This window comes from Polypterus senegalus, chromosome 8 (genome assembly GCF_016835505.1).
Source record: "Polypterus senegalus isolate Bchr_013 chromosome 8, ASM1683550v1, whole genome shotgun sequence".
Classification (NCBI taxonomy): domain Eukaryota; kingdom Metazoa; phylum Chordata; class Cladistia; order Polypteriformes; family Polypteridae; genus Polypterus; species Polypterus senegalus.
The window spans coordinates 150,159,340-150,181,713 of NC_053161.1; the positions used below are offsets into that span (position 1 = coordinate 150,159,340).

A 22,374-nucleotide genomic window follows, 5' to 3' on the forward strand; every position below is an offset into this window, starting at 1 on the left:
GTCTCACCAGGGGTGATGGACGGATTTGTGTTTATCGTCGAAGGAATTGAGCACGTCTGGGACCTGTTGGATCGCAGGGTGAGGGCTAGGGCCATTCCCCCCAGAAATGTCCAGGAACTTGCAGGTGCCTTGGTGGAAGAGTGGGGTAACATCTCACAGAAAGAACTGACAAATCTGGTCCAGTCCATGAGGAGGAGATGCACTGCAGTACTTCAAGCAATTGGTGGCCACACCAGATACTGACTGGTACTTTTGATTTTGAGCCTCCCTTCATTCAGGGACACATTGTGAAACATTTTTAGTTTATGTCTTATGGTGTTGACTCTTTTAGTGTTCATACAAATATTTACACATTAAGTTTACTGAAAGTAAAAACAGTTGAAAGTCAGAGGACGTTTCTTTTTTTGCTGAGTATATATATATATATATAGCTCTTAAGGGTTTTCACATCAGCTCAGTGATCTACTGGTGTGAATTATAAAATAAAAGGTTGTAACAGTTGAACACTTCTGCCATCAGAGGACCCACTTACAGTGTATGATGGAATGTAGAAGAGCAACTGGAAAGCTGCCAGACAGGTTTGACGGCGACTAATTCAGGTTCTTAGGATGCGGCCTCAGCACTATAAAGAAACAGCAGGACCGAGTGCAGGTCTGGATGGCTGCCGCTGCTTCATCACAGCAGGTAAAGTTTTGTATCTCAGCCTCTATGCTTCTTGCTTCAGGCTGCACGCTCCTGGCTGACAGGTGTGACAGACTGACCGGTAGACGTGTCACCGACACAGGTAATGAGGTCACAGGGTTGCTGACAACATAGCAAATGCAGGCTTAGTGTGGACTCTTCTCTGCTGGTGAGTGAGCTGCTGTTTGATTCCTTCTACTATTTCAAATGTATGGCTAATTGGAGTTGTTAGTTCTAACAATGTTGCTGTTTGCCGATTCTACAAACCATTAATGTGTTTTCACTTAAAATCTGTTCGGGAGAAGAGGAGTAGGACATGTGGGGACTGCAGAAGAAGCAGTCGGCATGTCTGAACTGCTCCATGATCTTTGGTGTAAGTGATGGAAGATGCTCACATACACAGTCGGACACACGCTAGCCTTCACATGTTCTTTCTTTAGCAAACAGAATATTTTACTAGAAGATGTCCACCCAGGCTACTAAAGGCATTCATATTGAATATTTTAGTCTTCCTGGTATATACAAATAAATACAGTGGAAAGTGACCACCTGATGACATTAAGGGTGTTGCGGCAAAAATTCCAGTGACATGTCACAGGGGCAAATCAGAGGTCAAAGCAAGTGAGATTTCAGTCTGGGATGGACACCTGCTCTACCTAAAGCTAAACATACAAAATGTTATTTGTGACTGGGTTTAGACTTATCTGAGACAGACAGCGCTCAGCTTTTCTCTTCACCTATTTCAGATCTTTTGTTGATCCAGGATACCCTGTAACTGACATTCTGATCAGACGTTGAGCTTGCACCTTCCAATGGGTCACACTAGTTCTAGTCCAACTGAAAAATCAAGTCCAACATTTCCTAAGAAAGGAAGACACAATGAAGACATCACTGCTCTGTCCGGTGAGAGAAGCTGTTTGTGTCATTTAAGAAATCCCAAACATGGTTGTTCTGTGTTTACTAGCCAGTAATAACTTTGGGTGTTGGGCAAGGTTGTTGGGTCCAGCGGCTGTGGGGCATCTGATGGTGAAGGAAGATTCACTGATTTTGACTTTGCTGACGATTCTGTGATCTTTGTGGAGTCAATGGAAGCTCTGATCGGGGCTCTTGAGAGACTGTGCGAGGAGTCTGAGTGTCTGGGCTTGCGAGTGTCCTGATAAAAACCAAGATCCAGGCCTTTAATGACCTCTTAAGCACAGCCATCAGCAGTGTGTCTGTCTGCGGAGAGAGTGTTGACCTTGTCGAGAGGTTTACTTACCTCAGCAGTGACGTTAATGTTTCTGGTGACTCTTCCTGTGAAGTCAGTAGATGGATTGAGAGAGCATGGGGGGTCATGATATCACTGGAAAGGGGTGTGTGGCGTTCCCGATATCTATGCAAAAGGACGAAGGTCCAAGAGTTTAGTGGCCTGGTGCTTCCTGTTTTGCTATATGGTTGAGAGACATGAACGCTATCCAGTGACCTGAGATGAAGACTGGACTCTTTTGGTACGGTGTCTCTCCAGAGTATGCAAAGGCACCGCTGTTGTGACTTTGTTGCTCATGGAGTCCTGAATGAGGCACATTACCTGCATTGTGAGGGAGCATCACTTATGGCACTATGGCCATGTGTCACTATTCCCTGAGAGTAATCCAGCTCGTAGGATCCTCATTGTTGATGACCTGAGTAGCTGGACCCGGTCAAGGGGACACCCACGTAACACCTGGCTGCGGCAGACAGAGGGTCATTTCTGCCTGGTGGAGTTGCCAACCAGGATCCTGAGCTGTTTCATCGTGTGGTGGGTGCAACAGTGCGCTGTACCAGTGCATGCTCCCCAACCTGACCTGACTGATGACTTTGTAACCATAACCTGAACAGGCTTAATTCAGTAAAGGCCTTGTCACATTCTTTGACTCATCCAGTGATTTTTAGTCATTGCCTTCTTTTACATAATCTTAACAAGTCGAAGGCAGCTGGTTACCTGCTCCCGTGAAGCAAGTCATGTAATATTATAGTCCAACTATTCTGTGACTCCCTCCGAAAAAATCAAATAGGTTTGAGTTTGTCTTTAGTCATATGAGTGCATGAGAGCTGACAGGACTACACTGGAAGGTCGGCATGCAGTCGGTAAATTAAACATAACCCAGCGTTTTTCAGTCATTTAAACTGACATCGCCTGGTGATAAGACCAGCCCCTGCTGTCTGTACATCTGACATGCCTAAAAAAAAAATCTAAATAATTGTATTTAAAAAATGAGAGCTCATAATGTATAGTCTAGATTAAGACAGTCATAGCTGACAATCTCAAAACAAGAGGGGACCTGAGGAACACTAAATAGAAATATGGCTGGCCCTCTGAAATAATAGCTGGAGCTGATGAAATCCCAAATGGAAGGCAGTTATAACAGAAGAAACGTTTCGGTGTGAGAATCTTCTATAACATTTCATCAACTAGCATATGAAGATAGCCATGAGAGAATTATAATTGGCTGAAGTTCTGGTCTCTTGTTAATGAATCAGAATAGTCCTCATTGTACGTTATTGGTTGAGTCTTCAATGCATAGAACAGGATTTAGAGTCCCTTTGAAATCTCCACAACTTCTAACTGCCCAATCATTGTGTTGTATGGGTTGTTACATTCCAGATTCTCTGACACCGGTTCATCCTCGACACTTGGGTGCAGTCTATATGAAAGCAGATAGGGCTAACGTAACTTGGGTTTGTACCGAGGCCTTGTCAACACATTTCCTTTGGTTTCCTTCTTCACCTCAGAAATCTTAAGACAAGATGGCAGCAGGTTTTTACAACACAATTTCCTGTCTGTTTTTCATTTCTTTTTAGTTTAACTTTTATTTTTAATGCAACCAGATATGTTGATGACTCTTTACTAAGCACAATCAGAGACCAGAGGTCTACTTTTAAATTGTCACTTATACATCAACTGTTGTAATACGCAGGTCTACAAACTCAACCTGCGGCTTTCATGTCTGAAGACCCAGTTCTGAGACTCCAAAATGAAGTGTGCAGTCTGAACTCACAAAAAAATAAAGGTATGTAAATTTCAAAAAGGGAGAGTGGAAGCCATATACACCCCTGGCCCAAAAACAAACAAAAAAAAAACAGAGTTTCTTGTAATAATAATGTTTATTTATTCAAAACAATCTTTTTATAAAGCAAAGCACAGAGTGGTTTTAATGAGATTTAAAAAATACTAAATGTTACTTTTAAGACACAGTTTGAATATAAACAAAACAAAAAATCCATAATCACAAAAACAAATTCATTACCAAAAAGCAGGACAGAAAATCCCAAATCCAAAACAATCAAAAACCATAAGTTGCAAAAATCTAGAAAAGGGAGCTGAACAACACAAGCAGGTGGAATTGTTTAGTCCCTGGCTTATGTAAAGTTCCTTTAATGTTATATTTCTGTTGTCTTTTAAACATTTTGTTATTGTTTTCTTTTTGTATTTATTTCATATTTTCATATTAATTAGATCTATTTATTATTCTCTATTATGTTAGTACCAGGTGTTGCAGCATTAAGTAGCCCCTCTGCTTCCTTTAACCGGAGGCTATGGAGGCGGGTCCACCACTCAGCTGCATGATCAGGTGTATAAAATAAGAAGCTTCCATTATCTAACCCGCTATATCCTAACTACAGGGTCACAGGGGTCTGCTGGAGCCAATCCCAGCCAACACAGGGCGCAAGGCAGGAAACAAACCCCGGGCTGGGTGCCAGCCTACCGCAGGGCACGCACTCACACACACCAAGCACACACTAGGGGCAATTTAGGATTACAAATGCACCTAACCTGCATGTCTTTGGACTGTGGGAGGAAACCCACACAGACACGGGAAGAACATGCAGACCATGCAGGGAGGACCCGGGAAGCGAACCTGGGTCTCCTAACTGCGAGGCAGAAGTGCTACCCACTGTGCCACCATGCTGCCAAGGAGAAGCTTTGCATTGCAATTTTGATTCATACATTGGTTTTTGCAATCTTTGCTGTTCTTTATGGATGTTCAGTATCTTGACTCTTGCTTTCTTTCAAGGTTTTGTTTGCCTTTATGGCAAAAACCACTTCACTCCCTTTTTCATGCTTGGCTTTGTCCATCCATCCATCCATTTTCCAACCCGCTGAATCTGAACACAGGGTCACGGGGGTCTGCTGGAGCCAATCCCAGCCAACACAGGGCACAAGGCAGGAACCAATCCCGGGCAGGGTGCCAACCCACCGCAGGACACACACAAACACATCCACACACCAGCGCACACACTAGGGCCAATTTAGAATTGCCAATCCACCTAACTGGCATGTCTTTGGATTGTGGGAGGAAACCGGAGCGCCCGGAGGAAACCCACACAGACATGGGGAGAACATGCAAACTCCACGTAGGGAGGACCAGGGAAGCGAACCTAACTGCGAGGCAGCAGCGCTACCACTGTGCCACTGTTTACCTTCAAAATAAGTAATTTATTTATGAAGGGAATGTTTCTATGGGCTCGAGTTTTGACAATGTTCCTCCTTCCTCTCTTAATTTTTTATGAGTATTTTTAAACTTTAACGCTTGTGCCCCATAATTAGGCCTCTGTAGGCCAAAGCCTGCATGTCGAATTTTGGGTTCAGTTGCCTGTAGTAAAGTCTACCTTGGGGAGCCAGACTTAGATGAAGGGTTGGTTAGGCTAGTGGGCTTTCATGGGCTGCACTCATTTTTGTACTTTGTTATGGGTGGAAATCATAAGAGCAGGAGCTAATACCTCAGCACTGTCTTAAAGCATCTCTTACCATTAATTACAACAAAGGCCAAAGCTGCAGTGTCAGGTGGGTCCACTCCATTTTGCTTTGATACATAAAGAACATGTTAATGAATGAGATAAATGAAAAACAAAATTAAAATGCTTAACAAACATTAATTAAAGTGATTAAAAAAACAAAAAGTAAAAAATCAAATTACAGGACTTGATATAAAATATTGTCATGGTAAAAAACACAGATAAGGAGAATAACCATGAGGGACAGAAGCCTAGTCAAACCATAAAATTAACAACTTCTTGCAGGCATAGTGCTTTCCCCATGCATGTTTTGACATTTGTTTCTGTTGGATGTAGAGATATGTAGTTTAGCATGGCCTCTTATGTGTTATGAGCAAAAATAGGAGTGAAGACTCTAGAATTAAAGTAGAAAGCAGGCCAGAAACCTACCTGGTTGGTCCAGGAGAATGAACCTTGATTTCACCCAAGCCCCAAGGCAACCTGTTGGGTTCAGCTGGAGCAGGCCTAAAAATGTGAAGTTAGCAAAACCACTATAAAGATTTCAAAATCCATAATGAAAGCCCCAAAAAAAGAGAAGGGTGACCGTCAACCTTTGTTTTATATGATAGGGCAAGCAAAGAATCTTTATGAAAAATAAGATTTATTAATAAGAAAAAATACAAGTAAAACATCAAAAGGAGGAACAAAGTAGTTGCCTAAAGACAATCCTAAGCAAACAAAATCCCAATATGAACTCCAAATTCCAGAATTCTTAAAACAAAAGCCAGAGGTTGATAAAGAGAAAATTCATTGATAAAACTGTGATACTTACAAGACAGTAAACAACAATGGTTCCCACTCCCAGGCCTTTGCACTTAGTTTAAATAGCCTGAAGGGGAACCCTGGAGTGGTGACGTCGGGGTGGTCCTGCTTCACCCACAAAGAACATGGAACATCAGTACATTTGAAAAGAAATATGAAGCAAACAGAAAAAACAAAGACAAAACAGCTCAAAATTAGCAAAAACAATATGCATAATTTCAACGCACTACACAACAATATGTGTCTGTTGCAATTTAAAGAAACTGCTGTGCTAATAGAATGTCCATCCATCCATCCATTTTCTAATCCGCTGAATCCGAATACAGGGTCACGGGGGTCTGCTGGAGCCAATCCCAGCCAACACAGGGCACAAGGCAGGAACCAATCCTGGGCAGGGTGCCAACCCACCGCAGGCCAATAGAATATGTAGATCCATTTCTAATGGATTAATTTCTGGCCTAACAACAATGTGCATGCCTTCCTTTGGATGTGACTCCTGATACAATGTGAGCTCAGAATGTTAGCCATTACTGGTCATTTTGGTTTACTTTGACATAGTGAACATGTCTGTTTTTATGTGAGTCATTTACCTTAGGTCTTGAAAACATCAAGAGGAAAATCAAGTTAATGATCTACAAGGCTGTTTGTACAACAGCTCTTCTATATAATTGCAACCCATGAGTTACCTACAACTAGCACCAGGAACTTCCCACCACAAAATTCCATCACTGATGTATACTCAACCAACGACATTTAGGCAAATGCTATTTGTACTAACACAATGATCTTGCAGAGCCTGCTCGACCGGATAGATTGCTGCATCCTGTCAACGTTAAATTCATGGAGCCAGTTTCAAGATAGGAATTATTTGACACACGTGCGAAGTCACACAGTACATGGAAGGAGATAACTGAATTACAGCTGTTGATTAAAGTTCTTAAATACACACTAGCTTCTTTTTCTCATGTCGTTGTAAGTTACTGATGAACGAACCCTTGGAGACAAAATTCTTCTACACTAGATTGCGTTGGGTCTCTTATCAATATATAACTTTGCAGAGATGTAGAAGTGGGACTGGATCATAAATTGAGATGCCTTCATTAAAATGCTTTCTAACAGTTCTAAGGGCAAAAACTAACACTTAAGAAGAATATAAGTTGTTTAGTATAATCATACATCCATCCATTTTCCAACCCGCTGAATCTGAACACAGGGTCATGGGGGTCTGCTGGAACCAATCCCAGCCAACACAGGACACAAGGCAGGAACCAACCCACCGCAGGACACACACACTAGGGCCAATTTAGAATCGCCAATCCACCTAACCTGCATGTCTTTGGACTGTGGGAGAAAACCAGAGTGCCCGGAGGAAACCCACGCAGACAACATGCAAACTCCACGCAGGGAGGACCCGGGAAGCGAACCCAGGTCACCTAACTGTGAGGCAGCAGCGCTACCACTGCGCCACCATGCCACCCTTAGTATAATCAATTTATAATTAAATAGTGAAAATCATGCTTAACAGTAAACATCAACTCAATTCCATGCTAAACTCCAGTCTCCCAAGACAAATGCTCTGGTCTATCTTACAAAAGGACAAGTAAAGATCTCTTGGTGAGAGACCCTAGCAAAGCAATGTCCCCTTCCATGCGTCATATGATTCATCAAGTGGGAGTTCATTCAGTTCACTTTGAGACCATCTACCTCTCTGATGATTTACACAAATGGGGGGAGAGGGAAGAGAGTCCACATGTGCGGAGGCCATTACCTGTTGGAACTTCATGGCCCCACTGCCCAAGTTTTGTCGCTCCAAAATTGGATTTCTCAACCATAAAAAAAAACCTTGATGTGCGTCATTTTCATTTGGGGTGACCATCGACAGAGGTCATTTTGTGATAACTCAATCACATCTTTAAGATATCAAACATGACTGTCATATAATTTTCCTCTACACTTTGAAAACCTTTCATTAAATTTTATTATTTATCATTAGTCACATGCTGTCCTTTCCTCCATTGCTGCAGGTTTGAAAGAGAAGTTTTCAGAAGTTTTAAAAACATTACCCCATGAAGATCTCCTCAAAATCACTCTTTTCTACAAGGCCCAGCTTGTGTATGTGATTGAATACGACACTGATGCCATTCTGCAGAACCTGGTCACCAAACACATCCTCAGCCACGATGAGGCGAAGGTGGGCATGGCTCAGTCTGACTTTTGGAAATTGGTCTGTAGGTTACTTCCAGTACAAGCCAGCTGCAAAATGGCTCCTCTAGAGATCAGACAATCAGGCAATGGAACTCAGGTTTGAAAAATCAAAGTTTGCACAAACTGCTGAACAGACATCTAAAGCTGTCATAGAGAAAGACTCAGCTACAGCCTATCAGGTTTCATCATTGAAAAGGTAAATCAAACACATACCTGCAATACTGTGATAAAATCTGAAAGACAGGGAAATGCATTCTCTGAATAATCGGAAGCTATTCAACTGATTCAGCAGATTCACAGACTGGTGTAAGTATTCAGACTGAGAATACCAGGCAAAAAGAAATATAAAGAAATTTAAAGAAACATGATCAGGAAATCCAACATCTACAGTACATGCTAATTAGGATTAAAGATTCAAGAGTATTTATTGTCATTTCATCCATATACAGTAGTACAGCATACAGTGAAACAAAACAACACTCCTCCAGGACCATGGTGCTAGAACACAGGACAACGAAGAATCCACGACACATAACACAAAGACACATAATATATAACAAGGTGCATGTGAGTCAAATGTGCAAACATATGCAACATTGCAGGGCAGAACACATATATCAGATATCAGACCGGTCCTTGAGTGTTCAGGAATCTGACTGCTCGGGGGAAAAAACTGTTACACATTCTGGTGGTAAGGGCCCAAATGCTTTGGTACCTTTATCCCAATGGTAGAAGTGTAAACAGTGAGTGTGAAGGGTGTGTTGGGTCATTCACAATGCTGATAGCTTTGCGGATGCAGTGTGTGGTGTAAATGTCCATGATGGAAGGAAGAGAGACACCGATGATCTTCTCAGCTATCTTCACTATCTGTTGTAGGGCTTTACGATCTCTGACGGTGCAATTTCCGAACCAGACAGTGATGCAGTTGCTCAGGATGCTCTCTATATGTTCCTGGTAATTTTCAGCTCACCGTAGCAATCATGGAGTGTGATAGAGCAGTTTGTGGAATACATCGTAATGCAGGTCAGAATTTTCTGTGTCTATTTATTGCACTCTGAAGGTAGACTAAGAAAGCCAACATGGAGAGTTCCCCATATATGTTAGGTTTAAACAGAAGGAGTGGGAAAACTTACAGCTGCGGTCAGATAGTAATAGCATATTAGACTAAGTGTGTGACCTGGAGCGAGGGGTGGGGAGTCAAATAATCTTGACAAGAAAAGACCATTCAGCCCAACAAGCTCACCAATTCTGTTCACCTAGTTTCTGCAAAATAACATCAAGTGGAGATTCACAGGTCCCTGAAGTTCTCCAGTCTACCACATTACTTGGTTATTTATTCTGTGTGTCTGTGGTACTTTGTATGATCGAAAATGTTCTAATGTTTGTGCAAAATTCTCCCTTAACAAGTTTTTTATCAAAAGTCCTCATGTTCTTGATGAAGAATTAATTCTAAAATAATGCCTATAATCCACTGTGCTAATTCCTTTCATGATTTAAGCACTTCAGTCATGTCACCTATTAATTTTAATTTGCTTAAACTAAAAGGGATAGCTCCTTCAATCTCTTCTCATAATCCATATTTCTCAGTCCCAGAACTGACCTATTCATTCATCTGTGGTTTTCCTCTAGTGCTGCTACGTCTTTTTTGTAATAAGGTTGATATAAATTGCATACAGCACTCCTGGTCAGACAGCACATAGCTTAAGTATATTTACCCTTGGCCTGTACCATATACAGTGGAACCTCGGGTCACGACCATGTACAAATCGGATTATGACCAAAAACTTTTGCATCTGTTCACAACCACACATTTGGGTGACAAACAAGCCAGTTTCCCTTCGGGTTTGTATGCGCAGATGATTTCCGCACGTGTTCAGTCTCTCCCTGTGCATTCGCTGTGAACTCTTTGTGCTCTATTTCATTTCCTTTCCGGTTCGTACATGCTGGTGATTTACACACGTGTTCAGTCTCTTCCTGTACAGTACATTGCTCTCGGTCAGACATGCATCGCGCAGACGGAATTTGTGGTATAGCAGGTCCACAGCTCACGTCAAGAGGCCAGTTTTAAATAAATAATCATCACGCTTGCAGCTTAGTGAGGGGGTATGGTGGTTGATTGCTACAGCTGCCACATCTTCTTCATAAATGGAAGTGCGAGGTGGCTAAAGGGAGGAAAAAGAAAAGAAAGACGGAGGTTGCAGAGTGAGGAAGTAAGCAGGAAGCAGTGTGGAAAGAACCAGTGTGAGCGAGAGAGCAAGACAGAGCATGCTCGCAGGCAGGCAGCTGGACAGTGAGCCCAAGCAGTGGTGTTTTGGCCGAAACTCAGTGGGGCAGAAGGAAGCGGTCGCTCCAGCTGAGCGATCAAGGAGCTGTACTGACCAGAAGAAGGATGGCTAGCCACGTAAGGCAGAGAAAGCAGTTAAAGAATGCACCGGGCTTGTTTTTAAAGAGACTGCTTCCAGCATTGTTTTAACTTCGTATTTAATGAAGACTTTTTTCTATTGGATTTTAACCTCCACTTCACTTCTGTTTTTATGGGATTATTTATTTATTGAAGGATTCTGAAAGCACTGCACTTTATTTAATTTGGACTTTGCTTTTGATTGTTGTTTTGTTGATTTTAATAAAAGCACTTGGCACTTTTTGCACCATCTGATTGCTCCATTGTACAGTAGTGCCTCACTGTTGTGCTCATCGGTAACATTACCGATGGTGACGGGTTTAAGGGCTCCCGTAATCGAGATGGGAGCATGCAGCGAACCCGCATCGTAACAGACTTTACCTCAAAACTATAATCTCCTTTCCACCCAGTTCCTCCTCACTTCCTTCATGCCAGAAATCGACTCATGTAAGGTTAGTTTTCTTGGTTGTTTATGGTTAGTTTTTGTATAAATTATGGATTTTTCAAATGTTCATTTTTTTCCCTGTGCCTAAAACTCATTTAAAAAGTGTTTACAGAGAGCGGTTCATAAGGCTGTAGCGTGAACTCTTGCAATGTTAGTTTTCTCTGTTCAAGGTTTTCGCAGTGTTATTCAATGTTTTTGCATTTAGTTTACTATTACACTGTGCATTCTACAGTATAATTAACTATTTTTGTGCTTAAAAATCTTTAAAAATATATATTTACATACAGTTCGTACGGTCCGGAATGGATTTATTGTATTTACATACAATCCTATGGGGGAAATTACTTCGGGTCATGACCAAATCAGGTTGCAACCAGAGTTTTGGAATGGATTACAGCAGTCGTGACTCGAGGTTGCACTATATATATATATATATATATATATATATATATATATATATATATATATATATATATATATATATATATATATATATATATATGAGAATCTGGGTGCACCTGGAGTGATTCCAGGTGTCCATGCATCACTTTGTCCACACCAGGGAGTGCTAAAGGAAGATTATTAGGGAGCACCTGGAGCAATATAAAAGAGGGAACAATATAAAAAAGGCCGCATCACTCCATTCGGGGAACCAGAGTCAGGACGAAGCTTGCCAAGGAGGAGTGTAGTAGAACAAAAAGAGAGAAAGAAAAGAATAAAGAAAAAGAGTATTGTGCTGTGATTGTGCTTACTGGGACTGCGTTGTGGCTTGTTGGGACAGGGAAGACATTGCCCACAAGTGAAGAAACAAAATAAAAAGATTGTGCTTTTATAAGTGTGCCTCTTGCGTCTGTCTGTGTCGGGATGAGTGGCTGCTATGCCCTCTAGAGTTGTCACTATATATATAGCCTAGAAGATGTGAAATGTCCATTGTAGTTCCTGGGTACTTTCCACTCTGAAACCTCCCACTGTGTGTAAAAATGTAACATTTTTATTTCCTGTGTGCAAAACTTATTTAACACATTGACTGCTGGACCATTTATTACCAGGACCCTGTAGTATAGGCCTATGCATATATGATAAATAATGAACTCTAGTCGTCTTCTTCTTTTGGCTGCTCCTGTTAGGGGTTGTCACAGTGGATCATCTTCTTCCATAAAATAATGAACTCTAGTCACATTCATAAAATTAAAAAAAATTTTTTAGAAAGCAGCAGTTTTAATCTGTCAAAAATGTAAAGAAACTGTTAATTACTTTATTTTCACCAGCAACCCGACTAAAGGTCTTCAATTGAATTGGAGTCCTAGAAGAATGGCACCACGCCGAGTGCAGGCTTAGAAACACGTGTGCCACAAATAAAACAGGTTTCTTTGCACTTTCTGCACTCGTTGTACAGAACACATTTCATAGTTGGTGACTGTTTGTGCTCAGTGGGTGGCAGAATGTCCATGTACTGCAGTCCTGACAGTTGTGACAAGTCAGATTCCTTATGATGAAGAAATGCCCTTCAGAGGAACTTTCTGCATCAATGCCAGAGCCTACAGGTTCCACATCATCAAGTTACCAATATCTCGATCACCTAATTCTGAAAAAGTTCCTCTCACAATAGATCTTTGTTCCTGGTGTTTAAGCAAATTTTGTAACCATTTATTATACACACCGTGCCTTGAATTCCCACTTCTTTAAGTCTGATCACAAGTCTCTCATATGGAACAGTGACAGGCCAGCCATATCACAGGAATAATGGATTTGCAGTGTATTTTATCAAGTTGAACTGTTTATAGCATACTAATCACTTTCTAAATATGGTAGTTAGAGAGTGCTTACCCATAGAGATGGAGTCAGTGTGTTGAGTCAAGTTCCATTGTAAACAGCTCTGTAGTGGAATGAGGATGCACATGGTGGAGGTTAGCCCAGATCATCCATGGGACTTGGAGAACTACAAGCACCTGCATGTCTTTGCGTTAAAAAGGGACTGTCATCCCAATGGCTGTCTGCCACTATGAGGGAGACGGTGTGAATGGCTTCCCAGCACTAGCAGTGTGAATTATACTGGTACTGGAAAACTATTGAAAACCCCACATTTTAAAATGGTATGAGTGAAGTATTTCTGAATATTCAGTACAGGAAGTAATCGTCAGCTTTCCTTTCAATTCTTCGCTCCTTTCCTTCCCTTAGCCCTCACTGTTGCGGTTATGGGAAAACATCCATTTCATAGACTTCATAAAACGATGATCGGTTACAATGTGATCGAGAGTTCATGGGGGAACTCCCTCCATTGATTCGACAAGATCAGGACTTCAAGAAGGAAGTAGTGTGGTGCGATGGCGTGACACTCCAGAGAAGCGAGTAGTTGCGTGGGGCATCGGGTAGGCTGGAGTAAGACGGGGGTTTGGTGTTAGCTGTTATTTGCTTTCAAACTATTTTGGTACAAGAAGTGAAGAATAAAAGCTGGTATCAATACCAACGTTCCAATTTTAGTACTGATCCAGCACTGCCTGACACGCTTCGTGAAAGGGTTCGAAATTAGCTAAGAAAGCCACTAGCTGCTGTGGACTTGGAGTGAGGAACCTCGCTTTTTGTGCCATTGCTGATTTGACTGTGTTTGGAATAAATGCATGACGCTAATCTTTAATAATTGTTTAACTGGCACTTGCTGTAATAAAGGGCAGCTATCATTTCTGCACCTGAAATCTTGTTTGCGTCTCTCCCCTCACTACTGGTTTCCAGTCAGTCACGAACTACAAGATGCCCAGGGTTAAATCCATGCAGGGTTTCAAAAACACAGCGTAGCACAGGTAGCTTATGAAAAGCCGTTAAATAATATTGTATGCAACACTCTGATCACATGGTTTTACTGTCTTCTCATAGAGTTCCAGCATACAATACTTGTGAAAACACAAACTCCCTCCTCTGAACCCACGTCGACTGTTCACTGACACTCCTGTTCTTGCCACGTGCTGTTTGAATATTTCCTTAATAATTCCTTACATTAATTTACCTGTAATGCATGCAAAACTTTCTGGCCTACAGTTTCTTAGATCTTTCTGTAGTACTAGGGTGTTGTACCGTGTTAGCCATTATGAATGTAGAGAAGAGCCAAGCAAAATGACACCTTTTATTGGCTAACTCAGAATACAATATGCAAGCTTTCGAGGCAACTCAGGCCCCTTCTTCAGTCAAAATGTAATACAGAAACTGGAGTTCCCTGTGTTTATATCCACACACTAGGACAAGAAACAACATTGGTAAATCTTTAAGTGAGAAATCTTAAATGTAAAAAATTAATAGACTCCTTTACCCTAGGGTTCATTTAACAAGAGAGAAGAACAATGTATGGTCAAGATCTTTGAATAAGATAACTGTCCAACAAAGTCTTTTGAAGTTTCTAATGAGTTTTTCAAAACAATGTGGATCTGTAGGCAGGTTATCTGTGTCAGTCTGAGAGATGCAAACAGTCCTCATACCTGGCTATAAAACTCTTGTCTTTATTCAAGCCATGTTGCAATGCATTTAATTTTAACATGAGTTTGACTTTCCATTCTTTTCTCTCTTACCGTGTTTTGAAGTTGCCCATAAGCACTGTGACAGTTACCTTATTCAAAGATCTTGACCATAAATTGTTCTTCTCTCTTGTTAAATGAACCCTAGGGTGAAGGAGTCTATTAATTTTTTACATTTAAGATTTTTCATTTAAAGATTTACCAATGTTGTTTCTTGTCCTAGTGTGTGGATATAAACACAGGGAACTCCAGTTTCTGTATTACATCTTACCTGAAGAAGGGGCCTGAGTTGCCTCAAAAGCTTGCATATCGTAATCTTTTTAGTGAGCCAATAAAAGGGGTCATTTTGCTTGACTTTTCGCTAGATTTGCCTAATCCTCCTTTTCATACAATTGGAAAATATTTAGCAGCCCCCAAGTCCTTAAAACGTTCTTCGCCAAAAATATGTGTGTGCTGACTAACCTCCTTAAGTGCTCTAGAATATCTGGTCCTGGTGATTTGTAAGATTTCAGCCTATTTAATCCAAGCAACTCTTCTTCCTCTACAATTTCCAAATCACTAAGTATCTCCTTGATAGACTCTGCTACTTCTTGTTGAGTTTTTCAACACAACCTCAGAAAAATGCAAGTTTGGGGGATTTATTATTTTACTATCTATATATGTTTATTAGTTTGCCCTTAGTTTTCTTGATATACTTCAAATCCTTCTTGACCATCAATTTTCTACCAAAGTATTGAAAGAAATCTCTTCATGTCATCCTTCACCATTCCCATAATATTTCTCTCCAACTGCTTTTTAGATTTTCTAATACCCTTTTTAACTGTTGCTCTAATGAGAGGACTTGCTGAGAGGGTCAGGCAGCAAAAAAATAAGTGCACCATAGTGATTCTTCCTTGGTAGAAAGACAGGGCTTTTCACCCTTCAAATTGGACTATGTGTGTAGGCAGGACACTGATTGTGAAGAAGGGACCTGAAAGGTGAACAATGGAGATATGAATAGAGGCCATGCTGCTCCATGTTACCCGAAATAATTCATTTTTGATGTTTGTTTTTGTTAGAATGCTTTCAGAAGTTGTTAGTTTTCTGGGCTATTCTGTTTGATTGTTTTGTTTTAGCTGTTGCTTGGCATTGCTATGGGTAAAGTCAGGGGTTATACTGTACATGTCATTAGGGTCAAAGTATATCCAGCAGAAGGCACTAGCTCCCTTGTCGGAATAAGTTCTTTTGTAATTGCAGCATGTTACATAATCTAAAACTATATAGATATAATATAAAAAACTATCATCCTCTTTAATAAAACCCCTGTGTGCGTCCATGTGTCTGTGTGTGTGTGTCTTCTGGTGAAGTGCGCATGCACGGGGCTGCGCGTGTTCAGTCTCTCCCTGTGTATTCCCTGTGCAGAGAGACAGAGAGAGAGACACACACACAGGCGCGTGCACGAGAGAGACACACACACACGAGACACACACACACACAGGCACACGAGACACACACACACACACAGGTGCTCAAAAGAGATTCACACAGGTGCGCGAGAGAGACACACACACACACACACGAGACACACACACACACATACGCAAGAAAGATTCACACAGGTGCGCGAGAGAGACACACACACAGGCGCGTGAGAGAGGGACACACACACACACAGGCACACGAGACACACACACACACACAGGCGCGCAAGAGAGATTCACACAAGTGCGCGAGAGAAACACACACACACACACACAGGCGTGCGAGAAACACACACACAAGCGCGCGAGAGAGAGACACACATACACAGGTGCGCACGTGCAATGTTACTTTTCTTGGTTGTTTATTAAATTACAGATTTTTCAAATGTTCATTTTTTCCCTGTGCTTAAAACTCATTTAAAAAAAAAAGCGTTTTTAGCGATTGGTTCGTAGCACTATAGCGCAAATTCTTGCAGTGTTAGTTTTCTCTGTTGTTCAAGGTTTTCTCAGTGTTATTCAATGTTTTTACATTTAGTTTACTATTACGTTGTGCATTCTATGGTTTAATTAACTATATATGTGCTTAAAAACTTAAAACAATATATTTACATACAGTTCATACGGTCAATCAATCAATCAATCAATCAACATTTATTTATATAGCACATATTCATACAACAAAATGTAGCTCAAAGTGCTTTACAAAATGAATAGAAAAATAGAAAAATTGGAACAGATCAATTGTATTTACATACAATCCTATCGGGGAAATTATTTCGGCACACAATATTATTAAAGGCACACAATACAGTGACGCATACAAGGTCCCTTGCCATTTAATATAGACTGTTCATACAAATGTTTATGCACTACTGTTCTAGCGCCCGTTATTGTAACGGGCTTAATGTCTAGTCTTGATATAATATAAAAAGGTGATACCCCTTCCTTAGTGATACAGCGGTAAGAAAGGAGAAATAACTTAGCTTTCTTTAATGATGGCTTACGTGGCATTACAGACTAAGGAAGCCAATGGCAAGAACCCAGTTCGGGAGTGGGAGCCCGATGTGTAGAGTCTGCCATTTTCTTCTCTGCGCTGGAAGGATTTTCCGGATCGGATGACATTATCTCCCAACCGTCTGTCGGCTTTAAAGGTGTGCCGGGCAATGTTCCAAGGCTTTCTTAATGTGCAGGTTCCCACTTAGGTGAATAATGCAATTCCAAACAAGGCTAAGACAGAGTACAATTTCATGCTGAGTTTGACACACAGAAATAGTGGACGTTGCCCATTTTGAAGTTGCCCTTGTCATGTCCTGGCAGTTGTAAATGCTGGGCAGCTGTACTAAATCTGGCTCATCTGTGCATGTGACTAGAAATAAAAGAAAAGCAGATTTAAAATATTTTCACAGAGCACAGTGACATATTAAACTTAAATTCTGATTACATACAAAGGAATAAAGTTCAGTTCCATACACTTCTTAGTATTTACATGCGTTGTGCTTTGCTTTTCTGTTTTGACCAAGTTTCCAGATCTATAATAATTGAAATAATAATTCTTTTCATTTATATAGCGCTTTTCTCACTGCTCAAAGTACTCAGCAATTGCAAGATAAGGGCCTTGCTCAAGGGCCCAACAGAGCAGAGTCCCTTTTGGCATTTACGGGATTTGAACCAGCAACCTTCCGATTGCCAGTGCAGATCCCTAGCCACAGATCCACCACTCCGCCAACCTCTGCATTTTTCTTCTCAACTTCACTATTTGGGTTATGTATTAGATTGTGATAAAAAATCAGACTAACTTTTTGATTACAATTTTTGATTTAGGTTTAGATTTCGATTTGATTTCGATTTTCTGATTTAGGTTTCATCTCCAGATCCTAAATTGAAAAAAAACATTTCTGCCATTCTCTGTCTCCTGCCAAGGATCATCAAACCAGACATCCCAAGTATTACCCTTCTAAATAAACCTCTACCCCGTGTCTGTTTTTCAGAGGTTTAAAGCCAAAGAAAAGTCTAATGGGGCTGCAGGTGTAGAGTTTTTCATTGGTGATATGATGAAGAAGGACAGAGAGGTTCTGGTCAGTCTATGGATGGCATTAGCAGAAGAGCTTGCGAGATTTCCATCCCAGACCTTGACAAGAATACTGGAAGAGCTGGCAGAGGGAGGTGAGTGAATAAAGTCGTATTACTTACTATGAACACGTACGTAAAGATTTAACACTAAATGTTACCTAAGTAAAGAAAGTAAAATTTAGGAAAGTAGTATGAGGAAAATCAAGCCCGTAATGAAAAGCAGAAAAACCTGTGTGGGTCAATTTGCATTGCAGATTTTACAGAAGCTCCAGATCTCCTTCCATGTCTTCTACTTCTTTGTTTCAAACTCATTTTACTTGCATGGCTGATGTTTCAGAGGTCACACAATTATTTTGGCAGCCTTAAAACTGTTGTTTCCAAGTGTCTCCAACTATTATTACACCAGTGACCTGCTAGAAAGTTCTACCGAGCTCTTAAATTCAATAGCTATTTGACGGTGACTTTGCATTATATTGTATTTTTTTTATCATGATTTTGTTTTTTGTTTTGTTTGCTGCCATTCTTTTATTTTATATACCACAGTATGTCATGGTCACATGTTTTTTTGGTCTTGATCATTTTGGGATATGATGAAAGTGGACATAGGTTCTTAGGTAGAATGCCTAGTGGAGGCTAGGTTGTCTGGTGGCCTTGGGACCCCTGCAGATTTTGTTTGTTTTTTTTCTCCAGCCCTCTGGAGTATTTTACATTTGTTTTTTTCTGTCCATTGAACTTTACTTTATTCGTTGTTATTTAGCATTGCCTAATGTTATTTTTATTTTTTATACATTTTTCTTCCTTCATCTTGTAAAGCACTTACGAGCTACACCATTTGTACAAAAATATACTATAGAAATAAACGTTGTTATTGACATGGAAGCATAGTCAGGTTGTCTGCTCTTTGGATATTTTTGGAAAAGCCAGATTCGTCAAACTGCTTTAATATTTTTGAAGCAACTTTTCCATCAATGGTTAGGCTGTTCTTCATTTTTCTTCACAATTTGAGGATTTCCATTATTAAAGCCTATTGTCTTTTCAAATTTCTTTTCAGTACTTTTTTCAAACTTCATTTAGAAGCTAGTCAACTAGGCAGGCGATCACACTGAAGGCGTGAGGCGTACGGATTGATGCAAGTTCTTGTGAAGTTTGTACTGCTGCTAGTGTCCAGTTTTGTAGGGCAGCGAGAAGATCTGTTACAGTTTTGAACTATGTGTTGTAATTGGGCCAAAGGACAATACAGTCAGTGTCAGAGGATAACTAAGAAAAATTCATTTAAGAGAGGAGAGAATATGAAAAATGGCTGGGGATAACAACTGGGAAGTTGGAAATGAGCCTACATAATAAAACCAGAGACAAGAAGCAAAGTGAAAATGGAAAGCAAGGGTCCTAAACTTAAATCTCCTTGGAAGCACCTTTAAGCTTCCCCTTAGTTCAGGTTATGAAAGCTGTTAGTGAGAGTTCTTTGTCCAATATGCAGGTACAGGTTTTGCCATGCCAGTATCTTGAATGGGAATAACACAATGAACTCAAAAGTCGTAGCAGCATCTGAATATTTGATTAGCAACAGAGGTCATAGCTACAAGCGACATAGCTGTTGCCACAAATTTAATCTTTACAAAATGCCAACAATTATGAAAGAAACCTATCCACTATGGCACCACTGTGACATCTGTCCAGAACAGTTCCATATTAGTGAAAAATAATAAATCATGAGTGTACAATTGACAAAAATCCAGAAAGTTTTTTAAAGATAAATTACATACTGTATATCATATAAAAAATTACAAACATAATAAAGGGCATCAATCCAAAGGCCTCAGTCCAATACTAAAAATCCCGAAAGTGCAGCACATTCCCTGTGTGTAGTTGTGATCAGATACTGAAGCTTGTATTAGGCACCAAAACGCACACTGGAGCTTTGCCTCGTGAACATGTTTGTGGACAATGTCAGTCCTTCATCAAGGCTTTAAGGGGCTTCAGAATTGGAATACGAGGTCATAATAGATGGACTAGGCGAACAGGCATATGGCAAGCAGCTCATTCCCCCACACGACAGGTTCCTCAGAGCTGAACCTGATCAGGACACTCACACGGTAACAGGGAAGTTGAAGTCTGGAATCGTAGCTCTGTCGGAGTCGGTGGTTTCTGTCAGAGGGCGCTACTGCTGGAGGACTGCCCTGGTTTCCACACAACCTGGAAGTGCTCTGGACAGCCTGGGTGTGACATACAAAGGTATAAAGTTCAGTTCCATACACTTCTTAGTATTTACATGCGTTGTGCTTTGCTTTTCTGTTTTGACCAAGTTTCCAGATCTATAATAATTGAAATAATAATTCTTTTCATTTACAGTATATAGTGCTTTTCTCACTGCTCAAAGCACTCAGAAATTGCAAGATAAGGGCCTTGCTCAAGGGCCCAACAGAGCAGAGTCCCTTTTGGCATTTACGGGATTTGAACCAGCAACCTTCCGATTGCCAGTGCAGATCCCTAGCCTCAGATCCACCACTCCGCCAACCTCTGCATTTTTCTTCTCAACTTCACTATTTGGGTTATGTATTAGATTGTGATAAAAAATCAGACTAACTTTTTGATTACAATTTTTGATTTAGGTTTAGATTTAGATTTGATTTCGGTTTTCTGATTTAGGTTTCATCTCCAAATCCTAAATTGAAAAAAAACATTTCTGCCATTCTCTGTCTCCTGCCAAGGATCATCAAACCAGACGTCCCAAGTATTACCCTTCTAAATAAACCTCTACCCCGTGTCTGTTTTTCAGAGGTTTAAAGCCAAAGAAAAGTCTGAAGGGGCTGCAGGTGTAGAGTTTTTCATTGGTGATATGATGAACTGCATGCAGTTTCCAGGTCGGATTTAACAGAAAGCCAACAGCCAAGAGTCAAGAGGCAGCGGGCAACACTCTATGGGAGAGGAGAGGAGAGGAGAGAATTCATATTTGTGTATTGTGGCTGGTGCTTTTGTAAAGAAGGTGTTGAAGGTGTATAAAAATCTTTTATTTGAACCGGAATTGTGTTTGGGCATTGTTGTGTCTGTGGCTTGGGGCTCAACGGCAGCCCCTTGTGGTTACAATAGCATCGTAGCAATGGGATCCACTAAACAGTGGTGTAAACAAAATGGCACTGAAAATGGCCCAAAATTATTTATAGAAAAAGTGCCTTGATCATGGTGTTATATAAATAAAATGTATCATTATTATTATTATTATTAATAAAAACTGTGTCATTTAAAACTGTAATTAGATTCCAAGACTAGAAAAGCCACAAGATTAATACAAAAACATGAAGGCATTTCAAGAAAATATACAAAAAATTAATAAAATGTCCTAATTTATAACAAATGTATTTTAGCAGCAAAGTGTTTTTCGAGAAAGTGCTCTCCAGCCATGCACCCGAATAAACTGTTTCATGCTTTTTGCAAATGGATGAGATGGTTGCAGATGAGATGAAAACCCATCCATCCATCCATCCATCCATCCATCTTCCAAAACCTGAGCAGGGTTGCAGGGCAGCATGAAAATATACCTGCTAAGGGCACAACTTTCACTTGTGACAAAACACAGTTTAGTTTGACACAATGACACTTTCTTGTGGTGTGCAAAATCTGTAATTTGGGTCTATATATTCATATTTTGCTCGAGACAAAAAAACAGATGAACTCGCATGGACAGTTTAACATCAAAGCAATCTGTTTTCCTGAATTGTACTAATATCAATCACAGTGGCATCTGTTTAAACGAAGCAGGAATTCGGGAGACACCTTAAGGTGTATTGATGATTTTATCACCTGTGAAGAGATGGCCACAGGAACTAAACTGGTTAACAGCTTGGGAATGAAGACACACCAATGCTTCAAATCATATACAGAAAGAGATACCATGGGACTGGAAATTACAACTATTAAAACATTAGAAACTTTATTGCTTGAAATAACGGACGTACTCAAACTGATGAAAGAGTCTGAGCAAATTCATTCATCATACTGACAGCCAGCCAATCAGGTGCATGTAGCAATCACATCTTGCGAAACCCAGGGGTAGAA

General features: G+C 40.5%; 1 protein-coding gene across 5 annotated transcripts in view; it reads left to right on the forward strand.

Moving 5' to 3' along the window:
• Window positions 1–404: 404 nt before the first annotated feature.
• Window positions 405–22,374, forward strand: part of LOC120534378 (NACHT, LRR and PYD domains-containing protein 3-like) — a 50,270-nt gene continuing 28,300 nt past the window's right edge. The window contains exons 1-5 of one of the 5 annotated variants that reach the window (XM_039761920.1): window positions 405–684; window positions 785–1,584; window positions 3,618–3,710; window positions 8,262–8,428; window positions 18,240–18,414. In XM_039761920.1, the coding sequence (XP_039617854.1) occupies window positions 1,494–1,584; window positions 3,618–3,710; window positions 8,262–8,428; window positions 18,240–18,414 (526 nt within the window). In that variant the 5' untranslated portion in view covers window positions 405–684; window positions 785–1,493. The other 4 variants (XM_039761921.1, XM_039761924.1, XM_039761922.1 and 1 more) reach the window with 4 other exon arrangements.